Source organism: Pteropus medius, unplaced genomic scaffold (genome assembly GCF_902729225.1).
Source record: "Pteropus medius unplaced genomic scaffold, Ma_sr-lr_union100, whole genome shotgun sequence".
NCBI classification, from domain to species: Eukaryota; Metazoa; Chordata; class Mammalia; order Chiroptera; family Pteropodidae; genus Pteropus; species Pteropus medius.
The window spans coordinates 4,433,286-4,453,948 of record NW_024352784.1 but is presented as its reverse complement, the minus strand read 5'-3'; the positions used below and the strand labels follow the sequence as shown (position 1 = coordinate 4,453,948).

At 36.4% G+C, this 20,663-nt stretch overlaps 1 protein-coding gene across 3 annotated transcripts in view; it reads right to left on the bottom strand.

Annotated features, from left to right (window-relative positions):
- The window catches only part of PPME1 (protein phosphatase methylesterase 1), a 64,290-nt gene that overhangs the window by 5,138 nt on the left and 38,489 nt on the right, over positions 1 to 20,663 (bottom strand). For 2 of the 3 annotated variants that reach the window (XM_039848031.1, XM_039848033.1), the window contains 6 exons: positions 17,287 to 17,441; positions 16,331 to 16,421; positions 12,043 to 12,108; positions 9,154 to 9,277; positions 4,615 to 4,786; positions 3,706 to 3,750 (listed from right to left, as the gene is read on the bottom strand). In XM_039848031.1, the coding sequence (XP_039703965.1) occupies positions 3,706 to 3,750; positions 4,615 to 4,786; positions 9,154 to 9,277; positions 12,043 to 12,108; positions 16,331 to 16,421; positions 17,287 to 17,441 (653 nt within the window). The remainder of the gene's footprint in view (positions 1 to 3,705; positions 3,751 to 4,614; positions 4,787 to 9,153; positions 9,278 to 12,042; positions 12,109 to 16,330; positions 16,422 to 17,286; positions 17,442 to 20,663) is intronic. The other variant, XM_039848032.1, reaches the window with a different exon arrangement.

Genomic DNA, 20,663 nt, shown 5'->3' with positions numbered 1-20,663 from the left:
CAAGCCATACAACTAGGGAGAAGTCCAGGAAGTCACCCTGTAAAGGCGGAAGTTAGGACAGGGTGAGGACACGGGGCTGCCCAGTCCCGAGTGGCTGAGTGAGACAGAGGTGGAAGCAGCGGCAGTGTCTTAAAGGGCTGCATCTGCAAGCAGATTTTCACGGTGACAGACCTGCTCACCCTGAGCACCAGTGCCAATTCGGCTGTGTGCAGGGGGCACCAGGGACTTACGGAGAGATATTGTCGGAGTGAGGGCCTAGGCAAGACTTGCTCTGTACAGAAGTGCCAGCAATATCCATTGTTCTCCGTTGAGCCCTCCCCCGTCCCAGTGCATGGCCACAGTGCTGCCATAGTGGAGACATCATCAAACTGGATAACAGAGGTCACTCCACCCAGAGGATTTCCTGAAACCCCGCCTCCCCCAACTCCGGGCTCCACCCAAGCCACATCCAGGTATATCTTCAGCGAGTCAGATGAGCCTTGCTGAGCAGCGCCTAGACTCATACTGGAGGCAGCTGGCCTCAGTTTCTGGTGTGGCCTTTTGAGGCAACTATAAGCACAGCATCTGTGGATTGCTTGCTGAATTTTAACAGGTGGCCGCGGAGGGGCACAGGCTGGGGCTAAGTCTGGCCTACAGCTTAACTCCTCTCAGGACTGTGCCAATGGACACCTACTTCATAAATCCACACTAATAAGACCGGGAGACTTAGGAACTTTGCTTAGTACATAGAAACAGACATGGAAAGGCAGCCAAAATGGCAAGACAAAGAAATAGAAACCATTTGAGAGAACAGAACAGAGATCCAGATATAATGGAGTCAAGTAATCTAACAGATACAGTTATAATACAGTTTATACACTGGTTATAAAGATGCTCAATGAACTTTTGGGAAGTGTAGAGAAATTCAGTGAGAACTTCAACAAAGAGATTAAAAAAACATAAAAATGGAAATAGAAATTATAAAAGGGAACCAGTCTGAAATGAAGAACACATTATCTGAGAGGAGAAGTATATTAAATGGAATAAACAAAGGAATAAACAAAGTCAATAAAGAAGAGAATCAAATGCCCTATCTAGAGGACAGGGAAGCCAAGGACACTCTATCAGAATGGCAAGAAAAAAGATGCCAAGACTATAAAAATAATTTAAGGAGGATATGGGACACTATTAAGGCTCCAAATATTCCTCTGATCAGCGTAACTGAATAAAATCAAGATGTTGAACAGCTGTTTGAAGAAATAATGATGGAAATCTTCCCTAACCTGGTGAAGGAAATGGACATAAAACCCCAGGAAGCTCAGAGAATTCCAAAAATCAGGGATCTAAAGAGGCTCACACCAAGACACATCATAATTAAAATACCAAAGTTTAAATACAAAAAAAGAATATTAAAAGCAGCAAGAGAAAAAACAAATAATTACTTATAAAGGAACACCCATAAGACTGGCAGCTGATTTCTCAAAAGAAACTATGCAGGACAGAAGGGCTTGGCAAAAAAATATTCGACAGGATGAAGACCCAGGATCTAAAACCAAGAATAATTTATCCAGCAAAGCGATCATTTAGAATTGAAGGACAGATAAAGAGCTTCCCAGACAAAAATAAGCTAAAGGAATTTATCATTACCAAGCCAGTATTATAGGAAATGTTGGAGGGACTTCTTTAAGAAGAAAAAACATGTATCAAAAACAGGAATAAAGAATGATAACAACTACATTCCTATCAATAAGTACCTTAATTGGAAAAGAATTAAGTACTCCAATCAGAATATAGAGTGGCTGAAAAGATAAGAAAACAACACCTCTACATATGAAAAGGAAGGGCATGGAAAAAGATATTGCTTTGGTGGAAGGTATTTAAGTCAGACAGAGAAAGATAAACACTATATGATTTCGCTTATATGCGGAATCTAGGGAACAAAAGGAACAAACTAATCAAAAACAGACTCACAAATATAGTGAACAATTTGGTGATGGACAGAGGGGAGGGGTGTTTGGGGGGCTGGGAAAACAGGGTGAAGGGCTAACGAAGTACAAATTAGGAGCTTATGGTCATAGGGATGGGGAGCATGGCATAGGGAATGTAGTTAGCATAAATACACTGGCTAGGTGGAGGGACAGGGGAGGGAGGGTGCAATTGCGGGGATCATTTTATGAACTATATAGATGTCTAACCAATGTACTGTATACTTGAAACTAAATTTTAAAAAGTTAATTCACTCAGTTTTAAGAGAAAGAAAAAAAAAAAGAAAAAACTCAGGATGAAAGAAGTTAGTAATTTACTCATGCCACAAAACCTGTAATAGTGATTCAAACCCAGGACTGTCTAATTCCAAGGATGGTGATCGACACTGATTCCAAGGGCTATTCCAGTCCAGATTAATTGCTTTCTAATAGGATCAGGGACCATGTTTGATTCTTCTGTCTGCCCAGCATCAAGCATAGATATCGCATAGAAAGAGTGCTTAGGAAAGGTTTGCTTAAATTGAATTTAAAGAAAGGTATCCAAACTAAGAATTATCAACATCAGTGCCATAAACATCACAGTCCCAGCCTATGGTCCTGCTACAAGTCTCAAGACACTATGCAGTTGGAGGAAGGGAAGGGTATGAGGGCCTGGGGCCAGAGTTTGATAAATCATTCAGGAGCCTTTGAACAACTATTATAAAGGAATATTGCCCCTTTCTCTGTGGAGAGCTTGAGGACAGCTAAAAGAACAGTTTGCGGAGCCCATGAAATATCCAAGTGGAGACATCCAGCAGGTTTGATATATGGGCCAGGTCTGGAGCTCAGGAGAGAGATATGAATTAGATGTTTAGCTTTGGGAGTTTTCAGGATATAAATAGAGGTCATTGCCCAGGAGAGTAAGAAGAGAAGTCAAGAACAAAATCTTCTTAAGCCTGAAACATTGGCTTTGAAGTTGACACCTCTTCTTCCCATAGCCCAAAAGTTGCCAATGCCTACTGACTTCACCTTCACCAAGGCTTTCATCCATAAGAAAGCAAGAGCTTCCACAAAACTGGTCCCACTGCAGTGTCATCTGGACAACACAATGGCATAAACACATGTCACTTTCCTATTCATGATGCCTCATGATGCCTGTGAGGCTGCCATCAACTTTCTCATCTTATAGATTGAGAAACTAAAGCTAAGGCAGGTCAAGTAACTTGACTAGTGTCAAAAAATTAGTAGGAAAGAAGCAGTACACAAATCCAGTCCCGCAAACCTCAGAGCCCTTGCTTTTACCACCTCACTATACTGTCTTCTAAACAGAGTTTACACTTTTTTTGTATCTAGATTATCTTGGACTTTTCCCTTTCCTGAGACTTCCAACAATAAAATTACTGATCAGTATTCATAATATCTCCTTTCATAAGATATATACCTATAGAGTACTTTAGAGTTTCTAATGCCCTTTTCAAAGACATTGCCTAATTTTAGTCCTTACAGCTCTGAGACATAGGTGTTAGTATAATTCTCATTTTTAGAAGGGGAAAAAAATGGAAGCTCAGAAAAGGGAAACACTTGCTCATAATCATAGACTGAGTCAAGAGCAGAGGTGGATGCCAAATTTGGGTCTAACTCTAAAGCTCATGCTCACTCTCCACTGCACCTCACTATCTCAGAACATTAATTTCCACGTGACTCTGCCCCCTTACTGTGCCTTCAGAGAAAGACCTACAGACTTAATTTCTTGATGACTTACCTTGCATTTGGCCAATAGTCAGATCTTTATCCAATCTATCAACACCTGGAACAAAATGAGAATCCATAAGCACCTTACCAGAAAAGGCTGTGAAATAGGTTTTGCTGTTCAAGTATGATATAAAAATTGTTACAAAGTTGTAAACATAATGACATTCTTAATTCATGTTAATGGCAATCCTAACTCTCTGAGGGTACAGTCTTACCACATGAAGCTTTCCAGGCAATCACTTTGCTTGTTTAAACTGGTTGCTGAAAACAGAGTTTTACTTTTTAAATTTCCATTATACTCAGAATATCTTTCCACCATTCTAGGAGGACTTGGGCTTGACCAGGTACAGAGGCCAAGCCAGAATCAGGCCATCCCAGATAGATGCTTATACTTCATTAGGTTTAGAGATTTGGTGTGGGGAGGAGAAAAGGCACAAATGAGTGAAGATGGTACTTCACCTTGGAAGTCACCACCCATTTGGTGAGTACTTATATATATAACGAGGAAATATTGAGATGACAATATACCTATACTGCTATGAACTGAACTGTGTCCCTCCCAAAATTCATATGTTGAAGCTCAAATCCACAATGTGACCATATTTGGCAATATGGAAATACGTAAGGTTAAATGGGGTCATAACGGTAAGGCTTTCATATGATATGATTAGTGTCCTTGTAAGAATAAACCAGGGAGCTTGCTCTTGCTCTCTCTCTGTCATGTAAGGAAACGGCAAGAAGAAGGTTGTTTGCAAACCAGTAAGAAAGTATTCATCAAAACTTGACCATGCTGACTGATACCCTGATCTTAGACTTTAAGCTTCCAGAACTATGAGAAAATAAATTTGTTGTTTAAGCCACTCCCTCTATGGTATTTTGCTATGGCAGCCTGAGCTAATACATGCACATACACACTTACCAGCCAAGAGCAGCAACTTAGGAATAGGGCAACTAAGAAAGAGATTAGATAAGCCTCGGAACCAGCCATCCCAGTATTTTTCTGTTTTTGCCAGTTCAATTCTCCAAGTGTATGGATGATCTTTCTTGGTCTGAAGAAATAAGAGCAAGTTCTGAGTCTCTAAGGGCAACCCCTGGAGGAACAGGATAAAAACTAGTTCCCTGGGAAAAGGAAAGGGAAGGAAACTAGCACATATTAAGGGCCTACTATGTCCCAGACATTTTAATATACATTTAATCCATATAACAGCATTGCGATATGATATAGTTGTAATTGCCATGTTTAGCTAATTAGAAATTTACTTTTACTTCTATTAGTTTCAGAAACTCAGGAAATTTTCTTAAGATCAAAAAGCTAGTACATGGTAGAGCCAAGACTGAGTTTCTCTTATACACATTTGGCAAAAAGAACACACCATCAAAAGGATAATTACGAAAAACACATTGCAGTACAGGGAATAAAATGCTTACAATACAATATTAAGTGAAAGAAGCAGAGTACAAATACGTCACATAAGTTAGGATTACTACTGAAAAACTGCAGTATATTTTCGAAAAGAACTACAAGGGAAAACTAAAAATACGTTCATTTGTTGGTATAGCATTTTTTCCCTTATATTTTGATTTATGACAATGATACAATGTTCCTGCAATAGTAATTTTAAAAAGGAAATTTGACACAATTGTGATAAAATTTCAGTATCTGTTAAATCTCAGTATAAAGTAGATGGATGGGCACAGAGTATGCACTCATCAAACACAAGCTGAACAAATAAATAATTCTCTATACTTTTATGCATCACTGAAAATTTAAAATATTATAACTGAAATAATCGGGATACCACAATATGAAAATCTAGAGGTAAACATGAGATGACAACATATTGTGTTAAAGATCACTGAATGGTTAAAATGTCCATACTACCCAAAGCAATATGTAGATTCAACACAATCCCTATCAAAATCCCAATGGCATTTTTTTCAAAAACAGAAAAGTGCATCCTAAAATTCATATGGAATCTCCAAAACAATTTTGGAAAAAAAAAAAAAAAATGGAGGACTTACACTCTCTGATTTCAAAACATATTACAAAGCTACAGTAATCAAAACATCATAGTACTGGCACAAAGAGAGATAAAATATACCAATGGAATAACGTAGAGAGCCCAGAAATAAACCCTCACATATATGGTCAAATAATCTTTGACAAGAGTGCCAAGACCACTCAGTGGGGAAAGGACAGTCTTTTCAACAAATGGTGCTGGAAAAATAGAATATCTACATGCAAAAGAATGAAGTTATACCCCCAATATCATACCATACACAAATAGATCATAGACCTAAACCTAAGAGCTAAAACTAAAAAATTGTTAGAAGAAAACATAGGTATAAATCTTTGTGACCCTGGGCTAGGGAAAGCCTTCTTAGGTATGACACCAAAAGCAAAAACCAACAAAATGAAAACTAGATAAACTGAACTTCATCAAAATTGAACACTTGCTCTTCCAAGAATACCATCAGGAACGTGAAAAGACAACCCTTAGCACAGGAGAAAATATTTGCAAATCAGTGACTTGTATCTAGAATATGTAAAAAACACTTAAAATTCAATAAAAAGACCAACAGCCCTATTTAAAAATGGGTGAAGGATCTGAATAGACATTTCTCCAGAAAAGATACATAGATAGCCAATGAGCACATGAAAAGATGCTCAATATCAAGAGTCATTAAGAAAATGTAAACCAAAACCACAATGAGATACCATTTCATACCCACTAGGATGTCTATAATCAAAAGAGAGAGACAAAAACAAGTGCTGACAAGGATGTAGAAAACTGGATCCCTCATACAGTGCTGGTGGGAATGTAAAATGGTACAGGCACACTGGACAACAGTATAGCTGTTCCTCAAATGATTAAACATAGAGTTACCATCTAGCAATTTCGCTAGTAGAAAAATAAAAACCTGTGTCCACACAAAAACTTGTACACAAATGTTTGTACTAGCATTATTCATAATAGACAAAAAGTAGGAATAACTCAAATGTCCATTAACTGATGAATGGTTAAACTATGTGGTCTATCCATACAATGGAATATTATTCAGCCATAAATAGTAATGAAGTACTAATACATGCTAGAAAATGGATGAACTTTGAAAATATTATGCTAAAGTGAAAGAAGCTAGTCACAAAAGCCAACATGTTGTATAATTCCATTTGTATTAAATGTCCAGATTAGGCAAATCTATAGAGGCAGAAAATAGACTAGTGGTTGCCTATGGATGGGAAGGTTGGGGAAAAATGGCAAGTGACTAAAAATAGGTATATCATTTTTTTTAAAGTGCTGAAAATGTTCTAAAATTATATTGTTGTAATGGTTGTAAACTCTGTGACTATATTAAAATTGCATACTTTGGGTGAGTTACCTCTCAATAAGGTAGTTTAAAAAAAAGAGGAATATCTCCTAGACAACTGAAGTTTATTCCTTTAAGGACCAGAGCTTAAATGTTTTCCCTTTCTTTTCTATCTTTTAACCATTCTGTACCACATTTGCCTCCCCTTCCCTCCGTTAAATGTATATCTTTGTCTTCTTTTACAGAGCAGAATGGATGCAACTGACCTATTATGCTATTTCAAACACCACTTTTTACATTGTGCTATAACAGAGATGCTCCTAAGGACTAATGGGCCATAAATGGCTGCTAGATACAAAGCTTTAGAAGTTATGACTGATTTTCTTAAGTTTAATTTGTATTATTAACATTTCTCCATAATTTTATTTAACAAATTATTTTTATTGAAATATAATTGACAGATAACATTACATAGGCTTATAAAGTGTTGATTTGATACATTTATATACTGCACTATGATTACCACCATAGCACTAGCTAACACCTCTATGATGTCACATAATTATCATTTCTTTTTTGTGGTGGGAACAATTAAGATCTAATCTCTCAGCAACTTTGAAGTTTATAATACAGTATTGTTGGCTATAATAACTATGTTATGCATTAGATATCCAGGACTTATTTATCTACTAGTTGTAAGAAGTTGTGACTATTGTTTGCAGTTTCTTTGTATCTTTCTTAAAGTATAAAATATTTAGCTATATTCCTTATTGCTTGATGTGCCTTAGTTTGCCCTCCTAACAAAACTGTTGGAGTTTATATAACTTCATATAATTGGGCTTATTAAAAATTGCAAAGAAAAAAAGCGTTGGAATTAAAAAGCAGAGTATCTGGATGTGTTTAAGTGCGAACATTTATGTGTGAACATAGGTAAGTATATGTACCTCAGCTGTAAAACAGTGATAATATCTACGATGCAGAGAGCTAACATGAGAAGTAGAGACGATGTGAAGCACTCAGTATACAGTATAATTCCTAGCACATAAAAGGTAAAATGTAATTGATAGTTTATATCAGTCTCAAATCTACTAAATACTACTTGATTACTTTGGGAAGTCTCTTCATCTCTGAGTCTCAGTTTTTATACTGTAAACATGGGAGAATAGATCTCCCCTCACCTCTCAGAGTGTTGGAGGGCAAATTGATCAGGCATTATTTATATTTTTGTAAACTCCAAAATGATTCTCACTAAAAATACTGTTTTCAAAAAATATACTTTCCTCCTTGTTAACAGTAGCATCTTCAAATGCAAAGGAATATGTGGTATATACCAAGTCCATTACCTGCCATTAGTAAGGTGTTTGTTTATCTTTTATAATCCATCCCAGAAAGTCTGCTAGTCATGCTCACTAATCATTTCCAAGAAAAAAAGCAGCCCTTTCCATTACCATCCTCAAATCAATTGCTTAGCAAGTACTCACAGAACCCTATGCACACAAATCTGAGTTAAATGCTGAGGGAAATTCATACAGAACATTACTTCCTAACCTCACAATACACAGGTTATTTTTGTTGGGAGACAATTCTTAGGTAATTAGAGGACAGCGAGTCTGCATTCTAGGAATGACTACCAAGAGATCATAGTATATCTGAATGTGGCTTATGAAAATAAGTTCTATGAGTTAGCTATAACTTCAAAAAAACAAAGTGCTAAGTTGTGTCATATAGATTCTCAGTGCTGTGCTGGAGAGGGACTGACATAAACCGAGGTCAGAAGGTTACCCCAAGGAGATACACCTTGAAAGATGGATAAGATTTGGATGGGCTTAGAATAGACTGGTAGAAAATGGGATTTTCTTCATGAGATAAACCACAGGGCCAGAAGTACAAAGGTGAGAAAGAGCTTGATGAGAAAGCAGTCTATGTGAGGACAGGGTATATACTATAAGTTTTATGTTCCAATTTGTCAGTGGTATCAACAAGTGCCTTATATCTTATAGGTAACCTAAGTACCTATTATGATAATGTCTTTGCCCCCCAAAATATTTAATGGTAGACAAAAAGAACAATGTCACATCCCCTTCCCTTTCCCACACTCTGAACAATTCCCTACCCCATCCTTCCAAGTATGAAGACTTTTACTCACCTCCATGTCATCTTCCTTTTTCCTCTTGTTTACTGACTCACTTCCTTCTTCGTCCTCTTCTTCTTCCTCTATGATTCCTTCCACTATAGATTTTGAGCCTTCTGGACTTGTAATTCCTTCACACCTAGGTTTTTAAAAAATGCTATCACATACCTCTCTTCCATACACAAATTATCTCAGAAATACTGATACATATGTCCTTTTATAATCAACTGTTAAAACTTAACAATGCTCCTGGGAGGAGGGCGTGAAAAATGGGCATTTAAAAAGATACAAAAGTAGACCAGGGCTGTGGAAGGTCATGGCCAAGGTATGACTATACTCCAAGGGATGGTTTCCAGTTCTTGCATCAATACTGACACACAGAAGGGAGTAACCATTTCCTGGTGACAAGAGTTTTATTGGCATTATCTTATATAATTCTCCTAACAATCCTATGAAGTATCCCTAAAGAGTTAAAAAAAAAAAAAAAAAGGTCCAGGATCACCTAGCTTATGAGTGGATGAAGCTGGGAGGCAAATCCAGGCCCAATTAACTCTGAAGCATGGTGCTTTTCTACTATACCCTGCTTGTAGAACAAGGCTCAAACAGAATTATAACAAGGCCCCACTTTTTAATTAGTTGATAGAAACTGGCAATTATAATAACCATGCCAGCTGAACCTTGGGGATTAGAACATCTGATCCAACCAATTATTTTTGTTTTTCCTCTGAAAAACCTACAATATCTCTTTATTATGTAATCAGGTAGAAAAATTATTATATATGAACAGCTGGTACCATAATTCCTTTTAGGGAGAACTTATTGGAAAAAATACATTGATGAGTGTTAAAGGTAAAAATCCCAAGGGCCTAGGTAGCAGCTAGTGCCAAGGTCTGCTCTGCATAGTAGAGAAATTTTTTTTTATTTTTCCCTTGAAAGAGAGAGAGGAAGAGGAAGAGAACAAACAAGATGAAAAGAGAAACTGAAGGTCAGTGAACTTCAGTGGTGGATTTTTAAGAATGATTAACACCTCTTTCTCTGTTTCCTCTACCAAAACCTTCAGTGAAGTGAGTGTTCAGAAATGTTTTGTTCAGTGGGTTTTTTTTGTTTTTGTTTTTGTTTTTGTTTTTAATGAAACTTGAGGCATTAATTTCATACCTAGGTCAAAGGACCATAACAAAAAAACATGTGCTTTGGATTTCTACAGCTATGGATTCAAGAGAATTTTACCTAGATCAAGAAGGGCAGAAAGGTTCCGGCTGATATCTATGTGACAATTAAAACACATATACTTTTATATACAAAGGTTTACATATTAAGGGAAAACACCATTTAAGTTTATAAATTAGGTAAAATTTAAAAATCAATGAGCTACATGTATATAAAGTCATGTAACTTCCTTACAAAATGCTTTACCACTGCTTAAACAAGCAGTCTCAAAATATTTAGGAACTGAGAAGTAGGTAGTTTCATAGTTTATTCAAGGCCTTTACACTGTATCTGCCAGATATTACTACTCAAATTGCTCTTTTAGGCATAAAATCCATTAATATGGGCTTTGGTATCAAATACACAGGAGTTCGAATCTGAGCTCTGCAATTCACTAGCTGTGAGATCCTGGTAAAATCACTTTACCTTTCTGAACTTCCATATCCTCATCTATAAAACAATAAATTATCTTAAAGAGATATTGTAAACATTAAATGAGATAGTGCAAATGAATTAATGAATCCAGGTTATGATCACTGATGACTACTAACAATCCAAAAAAAGAGACAACCAGGTATTATGTGCTTCCTAATGGCATTAAATAGTATCACCTATTCTTGAAAACAAAGAAAAAGCCCAAATAACAAACCAACCTGAACTTGATCAAATCTCTGGATCTAACTAACAATTTACAGACAATACAGGGAACAAAAGAACATGTTACACCTTGAGGAATCAATCAGCAAATCCAGATTATGGGAAATTCTACAGGGCAAACAATCAGATTTCTTCAACACATAAATTGCAAGGAAAAAAATGAAAGAGATAGAAGTGGAATCTATAGAGAACATACTGAAACCTTACAGAGGAAATTGTTTTTGTCTGGAATTTGTTTCAAAATATTTTGTGCTTAGGGAAAGTAAATAGAGACACAGATGAAATAAGACTGGCCATGAGTTAACAACTATTGAAAATGGGCAATGGGTACATTGTAGTTCATTGTTTTATTCTATTTTTATATGTTTGAAAATATTCTATAATATAAAGATTTTAAAAACAAGAGAGTGTATATAAAATATCCTGCACAGTGTCTGGCAAATAGCAAACAGTCAATAATGCCATTATCATTTTCAACAACTCTTGTGCTCCCTGTCCATTCCATTGCGTGACATTTTCTCAAATCACCTAAAGTTTATTTTGTGTCTACATAACAATATCCAGGACTCATGTAATCCTATCCAGGATGATCAATGGGGCTAAAAAATCTTAGCTTACTCTTTAATTTGGCTTTGACTCAGGCTATGCTAAAGCTTTTATGCTGTAATTTCCTTATAACCAGGTTTGGCTTAGAAGGAGGCTGTCATCAGAATGATACCATACTGTCAGCATTAGAGAAGATACCTAATTTTTAATGTCCATTCTCTGGGATTCTTCACCTTTAACAACTAAAGTTATAATAAAGTAATCCAGTATTATATAGAAGACACTATTTGGTCTTAGGATTTCCTCAAGAAAGAGAAAGAAAAAGAAAAGAAAATCTATACAACTGGCTCAACTGAGCTCACTTGTAAAAATTACCTAAAGTAATGAAGGCATTCACAAGGATAATAGGATAGGTATATGACAGAAAAAACAATCTGTAATTCCCTCACCATGTTTCAGTCTCTAACCAGCCCAACAGGGAAAAATAAGACCTACTGTTTGACTTGGCCAACCATTGAGACACGGGCAGACTCCAGATTTCGAATCTGGCCACTCTTCACACTAGAAAAGTGAGAAGGGAGAGAAGAGGTTATTTAGCATCCATCTTATCAAGTCACCAGAGTCAAATGAATAATTCTGCAGATTCTGTAGGACCTACTAAAAAGTTATAGTTACCAACAGAGCTTACTACTTTCTACTTGGTTATTACGGCTATAAGCCAGCTAGTAAAAATCAAGTAAAGATATTGAAGACATTTCAATTCTGCAAATATTCACCAAAAAGATACCATGTGCTAGGCCCACGCTCAAGAAACACAAACAGATAATTTTAATATAATACGGCAAGGTTCAAAGGAATCACTTTATTTTTAATGAGGTTAGAGAAAGCTTCCCAAATGTCCTACCTAAACCGAGAACTGAAGGTAAGAAGTTAAGTGAAAGATAAAAGGGGGTGGTCAGAGCATTCCTGGCAGAGGGCACATTGTGAACGAAGGCACTGTGATGTGGAAAAATCAGCAAGATGATGATTTTAGAGGACAGCGTGCAGGGAGAAGCAGGGGAGAGCAAAGGGGGAAGTGTGACAGAATAGGATAAGCAGGCAGGAGCTAACTCCCAGAGGGCTTTGTATGCCATGATATAGAGCTTAGGAGCTTAGACACTATCTTAATAGATTAGTTTTCACAGAGTTGTCTACCTAAGTATGCCTAAGGGCCAAACAAAATGACTGCATGTTCCAGGGAGAACTGGAAACACCACCTGAAGCAGGCCACCAGAACACATTTCTTTAAATTTTGTTTTTTGAGCTTAAAAAATCATAAAATTTTAAAGTGCACCAGCCTTAGAGAATGACTTTGTTTCTTATTTTCATGATAAACAGAAGCAATCAGAAGAGATATTACTTCATTTTTCTACCACCAACTGAATTTATAGTACCTATGAATCCACCAGTATGTGATGATATATTCTGCTTTGATGGCTGGTTAATATATGAAATATCTCTGTGGAGACAACCTTGGGCACTAGTTCCCATCCCCTCTTGCTTATGAGGCCCTTGTTTCCCCTATCCTGTCTCTCTCCTGTCATCATTTTTTTTTTCTCTAGTGGATATTATAAAACATTCTTTAAAAACATTCTCTAGCCTTGAAAAACTTTTCAACTCCACATTCGCTAGTAGATACTACCCCATTTCTCTGTTCTATATAACAAAACTTCTCAAAATGTAGAAAAATGTCAAATCACTATATGTACTCCTGAAACTAATATAACCAATATAAGATTGTAAACCAACTACACTTATATACTTAAATAAGAAAAAAAAAAGTCATCCTACTTGCTTTCTCCATTTTGTTACCTCCCATCCTTTCCTTAACTAACATCCCCAACTTACAACAGGTTTTCATCTCCCGCTTATTTTTTGAGATTTCCTTTGCAAGGTCATCTCCATCATGCCAATTCTAATGGTCATTTCTTAGCCCTCATCTTAGGTGATCTCTCAGCATTCTCCTTCTAGAAACACTTGCTATACTCTCTGGTTTTCCTCCTGTCTCACCAACTGTGCCTTTTCAGCTTCCTTTGTTGAAGCTTCCTCTTCTTTCCAAGCTCTAAATATTGTATATTATCCTAAGGTTCAGTTCTTGGATCTTTTTTCTATCTCCTAGGTGATCGCATTCAATCTCCTGTCTTTAAATATTATTTACACAAAGATTATTCTTCGATTTATCTCTAGCTCAACCTCTTCTAACCTACAGACAGTCCCTGACTTAGGATATAGTCAGCCAAGCAATCATGAGGGTAAACAACTGATATTCTACAGTGTGTTCACTGTGTTAGATGATTTTGCCCAACTGTAAACTAATGTAAGTGCTCTGGGCACATTTGAGGTAGGCCAGGCTAAGCTATGATGTTTGGGAGCTTAGGTGTATTAAATGCATTTTCAACTTAGGATATTTTCAATTTATGATGAGTTTATTGGGATGTAACCCCCATCATTGTTTGAGGAGCATCTGTAGTATATACAAGTGCCTACTTAACATATCTACTTAGATGTATATATTTCAGCTTATCCAAACAGAAATCCTGATTTCCTGCCCCTTACCTGCTCTCAAATCTTCTTCTCTTTGTCTCTTCCATTTACCAAATTGCTTGGGCTAAAAACCCAGAAGTCATCCTTGAGTACTGCCCTCCACCCCAACATCCTATCTGTAAGGCTGTCCTGTCAGTTCTACCTTCAAAATATATTCCAAATATGACCACATTACTTCCCCTGTTGCCATCCTAGTCTATACTTATCATCATTATTCTCCTATACTGCAACTGTCTCTTAACCAATTTCTCACTTCACTATCACCTCCACTCCCCACTGCTTTCCCTATTCTATTTCCCTCAGAGCAGCCAGAGTGGTGGAACCAAGATGTAAATCCACATCTGTCCGACTTCAAAGCCCAGGCTCTTAATGACTATACCCTACTGCCTCTTATTAGGATGACCAAGAAACGAAAGCAGGAAGTCACTTAGCTTTTTATCTTTACTGAATTAAATAGGTCAGCCTTGTATTTCAACATCTTAAAAAAAAAAAAAAAATCTAGAATAGCCAAAATGGCCATGAGTCATAAACTCGATTCAGATATCCAGCAGAGTGTACAAAACAAAATTACCAAATACTTCATATTATTCTTTCTGATTATCAGGCTCAGCGAGTGGGGTCTAAAAATCAGTAGCTTTCACAGAACCCAGAACATTTTAACATTCAACAAATAGTACATTTATCCTATCTTGCATCTGCAACTACAATCAAGACTCTGTATCTTCTTTAAGAGAAGGTTTACCATGACTCCCAGGCTGGATTAGATACCTATGTTCTGTTCCTCCTGTGCTCCTTCCATTGTATTGTGTTTACATATTTGCTTACTGTTATCTCCAGTTTTTTGATAAGAATTAAGCCTGATTCATCTCCAGTTCTTAGATCAGGTACTGAGACATCTTAGGTATCAAAAAAATGTTTACCAGATAAATTTAAAAAGTTATTTGGAATAATTTTCTCATTGGTCGTTACTGGGTAAGTAGGCAGGGTACCTGAACTACAAGTTGAGGGGCCGCAGTTGCATTTTCAATGCTAGGACTACCCAAGATGGATGGATTTTTGGTGCTTCGGAGAGAATGGTGGCATGAACATGGGGAGGTAGAAGCAACCTCACCAAGCACAATCATTCTGGCAAGCCATATTTGGCATGAGACCCTCTGTCCTAGGAAGACTCCCTTAGGATATATTTACTAAGTCCTAAATTCCCATTTGATATCTCTGATTCAGTTAATATATGTTTCGCCCACGAGGGCAACCAGCAGTATGCTATATGCTGTATGAAAGTACAAAAGAAACAGAATAGCTTTTGCCCTTATGATGTAGGTAGGGCATTTAGACAGAAATGAAAATTAACAATATAAGCCTATCCTTTAAAGGAGGATTAGAAGACTTAAGGGGTAAACAGTGCAATACAATACAGACTTAAAGGTCTCAAGTAATTGTACTGATGGCAGTGATCTGCATAGTTTGGAGGAGTTAGAGAAAGGGTTCTGGAGAAGGTATTGGAGAGGGATTTTGAAGAATAGGTAGGAAGACAGGATACTGAAGATGTTTTATCCCAAGACTGATCTCCTTGTGGGAGAAATGGTGTTTTACTTGTCTCTGAATCTTCACCCTTTAGCACAAAGTTAAGTGTTTAATAAATATTTAATCAAATACTTGATTGAATTAATGAGTAAATTAATGACTGAACAGCCTTTATTTTACTTAAATAGAAGCCATAGGCAATTCTGTCAGTGATTTTTACAAAAACTATTTGCCCAAGGGTTTTTCTTTATCCAAAACCCAAATAAAAACTGAGAAATGGAACCTAAACCCATCTTCTGTTTCTCCATCATTTTCTCTAGAACACAGAAAGTGAATCTAGAACTATGAAGCATCAGAGGTGGAAAAGGCCTTAGACTCTCATTAAGTTCAAACTCTTAACTTAGAGATGGGAACAGCTAGACCACAGATGATCCATAATTACTAAGATTCTAGGAGGTACTATAGTATATTAGAAAAAGGGTGAATTTTATACAACTGAGACAAGCCTGAAACATTAAAAATATTTTTAAAAATCTGCTCTTTATATAAATGTTTCCACTAATGATATTAATATAAAAGCGGGGGATTATTCCTTTGAACTTGGTGCTTGAGCTGGTGAAAAAGGAAAGCTACGATCTAACATTTAAAATAAATACAATATGGATTTGTGGGTTACCTCCATTCAATGGCATTCTCCAGAGACTTGAAGGTTTTAGGACGGCCACGTAAGAAATTCTGCATGCTATTAAGGGCATCCATGGCTGTACCTAGACATTAAACAAAAATTTTAACCACAGCGCTTAACATATTCTGATCATTTATAGTTACTGGGTCAACTATATACATCGGCCCTCAATCACAGCAGAATTCAGTGATGCTTGGGGAAAAAAGATGCAGTTTAAGAAATTCAGAAGACTGATGAGATAGCCAGATTCCAAGATGGCCTCCAGTGATTTCTGCATCCTGGTATTGACTATTTGCTGTAGTCCCGCCACAATGATTAGGGCTGACTTGTATAGCAATAGTGTGACTTCTGAGACTGGGTCATAAGACATGGCAGCTTCTTTTTAAATGTTAAAATAAAATTATGAGACATACATACAATTAAATATTTACAGCCATAAAAGATGTTTATGAAGAGTTTTTGATGACATGGAGAATGATTATATAATGTAGGATGTAGGTGAAAGGGGTGAAAGTGTCAAAAGGTACAAGCTTCCAGTTATAAAATAAATAAGTCCTTCCAGCTTGGTGACTATAGTAAATAATACTGTATTATATATTTAAATGTTGCTAAGAGAGTATACCCTAAAGTTCTCATCACTAGAAAAAAATTGTAACTGTGTGGTGATAGATATTAACTAGTGATCATTCTGCAATTTATAAATGTATCAAATACTTATACTGTACACCTGAAACTAATACAAAGTTATATGTCCATTATATCTCAATTAAGAAATGCTTGGAAAATCCTTTGCCACAAAATAATATAGAAGAAAGATATAAAAGACAGAGGGACATACTTCAAGAAAAGTGAAATCAACAATAAATTAAAACACAGCAATAATAGTCTACCATGAATGGCTCTTATAAGTCAAAGATTTTGATTTGGTTAGCACTAAGAAAACTTACCTTCCACAACATCAATCATGCACAGACCTAGGAGGCTTGGCACTAGGTTGGATGATGCTGTGTGGACTGCAATAGCACCACCCATGCTATGACCAATCAGCATAATTGGAGGAGGGAGGTCCCCATACATGGCTTCAACCACATTTCCGACATCTCTGCAAAGAAAAGGAAAAATAAGCTGGGAAAGTTCTCTGACAACACTGTAAGAAATAGTTTACTTTCCTCACTCCTTCCTTTGGTCTCTACCTAACAGTCTTGCAAACATATCTAAGTAAAACTCCTGCCATGTTCCCAGTATCTATACACATAGTCACACATCTAGTTCTTCTGAAAAATGGCAGTTTAAAGACCAAGAACCCAAAATTTCTGACTTTCCTATATCACATTTTCACTGTTCCACACATTTAGTATAATTATATAAACATATACCTTTATTTTTAACCTAAGCTTGAAACTCTGGACAAATCATTTAATTGCCTCAGTTTCCCCATGTATAAAACAGGCAAACAACTTCATTGAGCATTATAATGTAGTGAAGTTTGGAGTCACAAGATGAATTACAGCCCTTGTTTATTTTTTACTATGTGGACTTAGATTAGTTATTTAACCTCTCAGAGTTTTAACATCTATAAAATGAAGATAAGAATATCATTTACTATTCTGGATTGCTATAAGGATTAACTAAGACAGTGAATATGAAAATACTTCAAAAAAGATAAAAGTCCTATACAAATGTTAATTATTATTTACAATTTGTCATGTAAAGTTGTTTGAAGTACAAACATAAATGTAAGTATAGTATTCTCAGAAACTAGAAAGATATTCAGAGCTAATTTTTATTAGCTTCTCTCCTAGTCTTTAATTATGAGTGGTTTTGTTTAACAGTCAAATCTTAAAGCTTTAAAAATGAGGACTGAAGTATGAACTTTGGTTTTTATTTGCATATAGGCCTTCTTTGCTATAGCAATAGGCAAGTAGGGTATGTTTCTAGAGAGCACTGGCTCTTCTGTCTTTTTTGGGGAGTGGCTGAGTCAGTCAGCTTCAAAAGACAGTTTTGTCTTGCTGAGCGTCACTATATGCCTCAAGCACTCACAGTGTTAGCCAAAAACAGCATGTACGGATGTAGGAACACAGACTTTCAAAAATGGTCTCCACAGTATTCAGAATATCAAAGGTAAATGTTATTACTTCTGAAGGAACTAATCTTAAAAACTTCATATAACTACAGATGTGAATAGGGAAGCTGCAGCATCAGCAAACAATCTGAATAGGATATAAGGAAGCCACCCAATTTTATAAGTGAAACCAAATAATAGTTTAATATTCCTTTGGAGTTAAATTTAAAGCTAAAATTTTGGATTAGTAACAAATATAATGAATAAAATAAAAAGATGCTATGGAAGATTATCTAAATCCAGGTCTCCTTAAAAAACTATGTTGGAGGGGTTCTATAGCATCTGCTTCATGCATGAAGGTAGACAGTTGTGACACAAACCAATTTAGGAAAGGTATATTTCATCCAGGTAAAAGTTGGTTATGATCAATCATTTAATCATCTATCACCAGGAGAAACACATTCTTTTTAAAGTTATTCAAAGTATTCACTCAGCAGGATTAGTGCCTTACTTGAGACATGTCCTGAAATTCCAAAGAAATAAAATAAAGATGAAGTAACAGGGATTAACTACAAATCTAGTTTGTAACTGGATGTACCACAATTTTGGTAGCTGCTTTTTAAGGGGATTCTACCATACTTATCAATACTAGGTTTATTTCCTGAAAAGCAGTACAGCATATCACAGGCCAAACAGAAAAAGGAATATTGGAGAAATCAGAGCTCAAATCCTGGTTCTTCTACTTCCAGTGAAGTTGCATCTAATGTAAAGTGTAGATTCTGAAGTTGATACGGAAGGCAAAAATGATGCTGTCAGTACTATCTGAAAACCCTACTAATCGTCCATTAAGTATATCCATTGGGGATTTCTGTTTCACAAGGTGATTGAATTTAGATACCATATAAATGTTTTATTGCTTCAACAACTGTTGGCTGTTCGGATTCTTGGTAATTATCTTCATCTGTTGTAGACAGTTTTAATCATTTTATTTTTAACATTTTTTGTGCCATTCATCAATTTACTATCTCTCAGCTCTAACTCCCCCTTCATTGCATGTTCTACAAAACTGAATCTGAGGCCTTTAAATATTTTTCCTTTGCCAGCTGGCATGGTATGAAGCTATGTCAGTAGCAAACAAAAGAGAGAGACATTGCAGAAAGAGGATTTATTCCTGGTTCATGTGTGTTTACTCTACAAGCTCCTATAACTTGCATTTCCTTAGCACCCAGGTCCTGCATTATGGGAAACCTCCAGCTCCGGCACCACACACAGCTTACCCACTGCCCAACTTCTCCAGCACTCTATCCCTTCATCCCCAGTATTGTTATCCACTAGCTTTATTGAAGCATAACTGGTATACAAAAATGGTACATAATTAATGTATATAATTTGGTAAATTTGGATATGCATATATACTCATGTTAGCATCACCATAAATCCATAAATCAAGGATTACCTTGTTTGCATCCTTCACTTCTGACAATTTCCTTGTATCACTTCTGTGTGTATGTGCATGTATTTGTGTGGGTGTGTATGGTAAGGACACTTAACATAAGATCTACCCTCTTAAACTTTTAAGTACACAATATCTGTTGTTAACTATAGGTATCATGTTGTACAGCAGATCTCTGAAACCACCCCCAATATTTTTGTTGCAGAGTGTCTCTGGTGTGATACCTCCTGTGAATAGCTTTCCTTGCACCCTAGAGGGCAGATTTATGGCAAGCTCTACCAACATGGCATCACAGTGACTTCTCTGCTTTCATTTAGAAAGTCACAGTCGTGAACTCTCCAACAAGGTCTAGGTCTCAAACTCTACCCATCTGTGTTTTCTCAACCCAAGGGGATAGTAGCTGCTTCTTGCATCTGCTATTCCTATATTCTTTATTTTTGAATTTTTTCCCTTCTTTATTGAGGTATAATTGATAAATAAAATGGTAATATATTTAAAGTGTACAATGTGATAATTTGACACATGTATAGATTGTGAAATGATGCCCACGATCAAGTTAATTAGCCCTATATTTTTTAGAGTTCTCTTCTTGCTAGCCAATTCAACCTCACTCCAATCCCATATCATAGTTAATAAATCTTTATATTAAACTTTCCCTGTTCAAATTATTATGTGTTTTCTCTCTCTTCTGTTTGTCTCAGATTGATACATTATTAGATAATGTTTCCGTAAGGTCCTCAATTAATTCTTCAATTTCCTCTAGAACATCAGCCAAGCCACCATTACCCTTTGTCTGGTTGTCTGGCCAC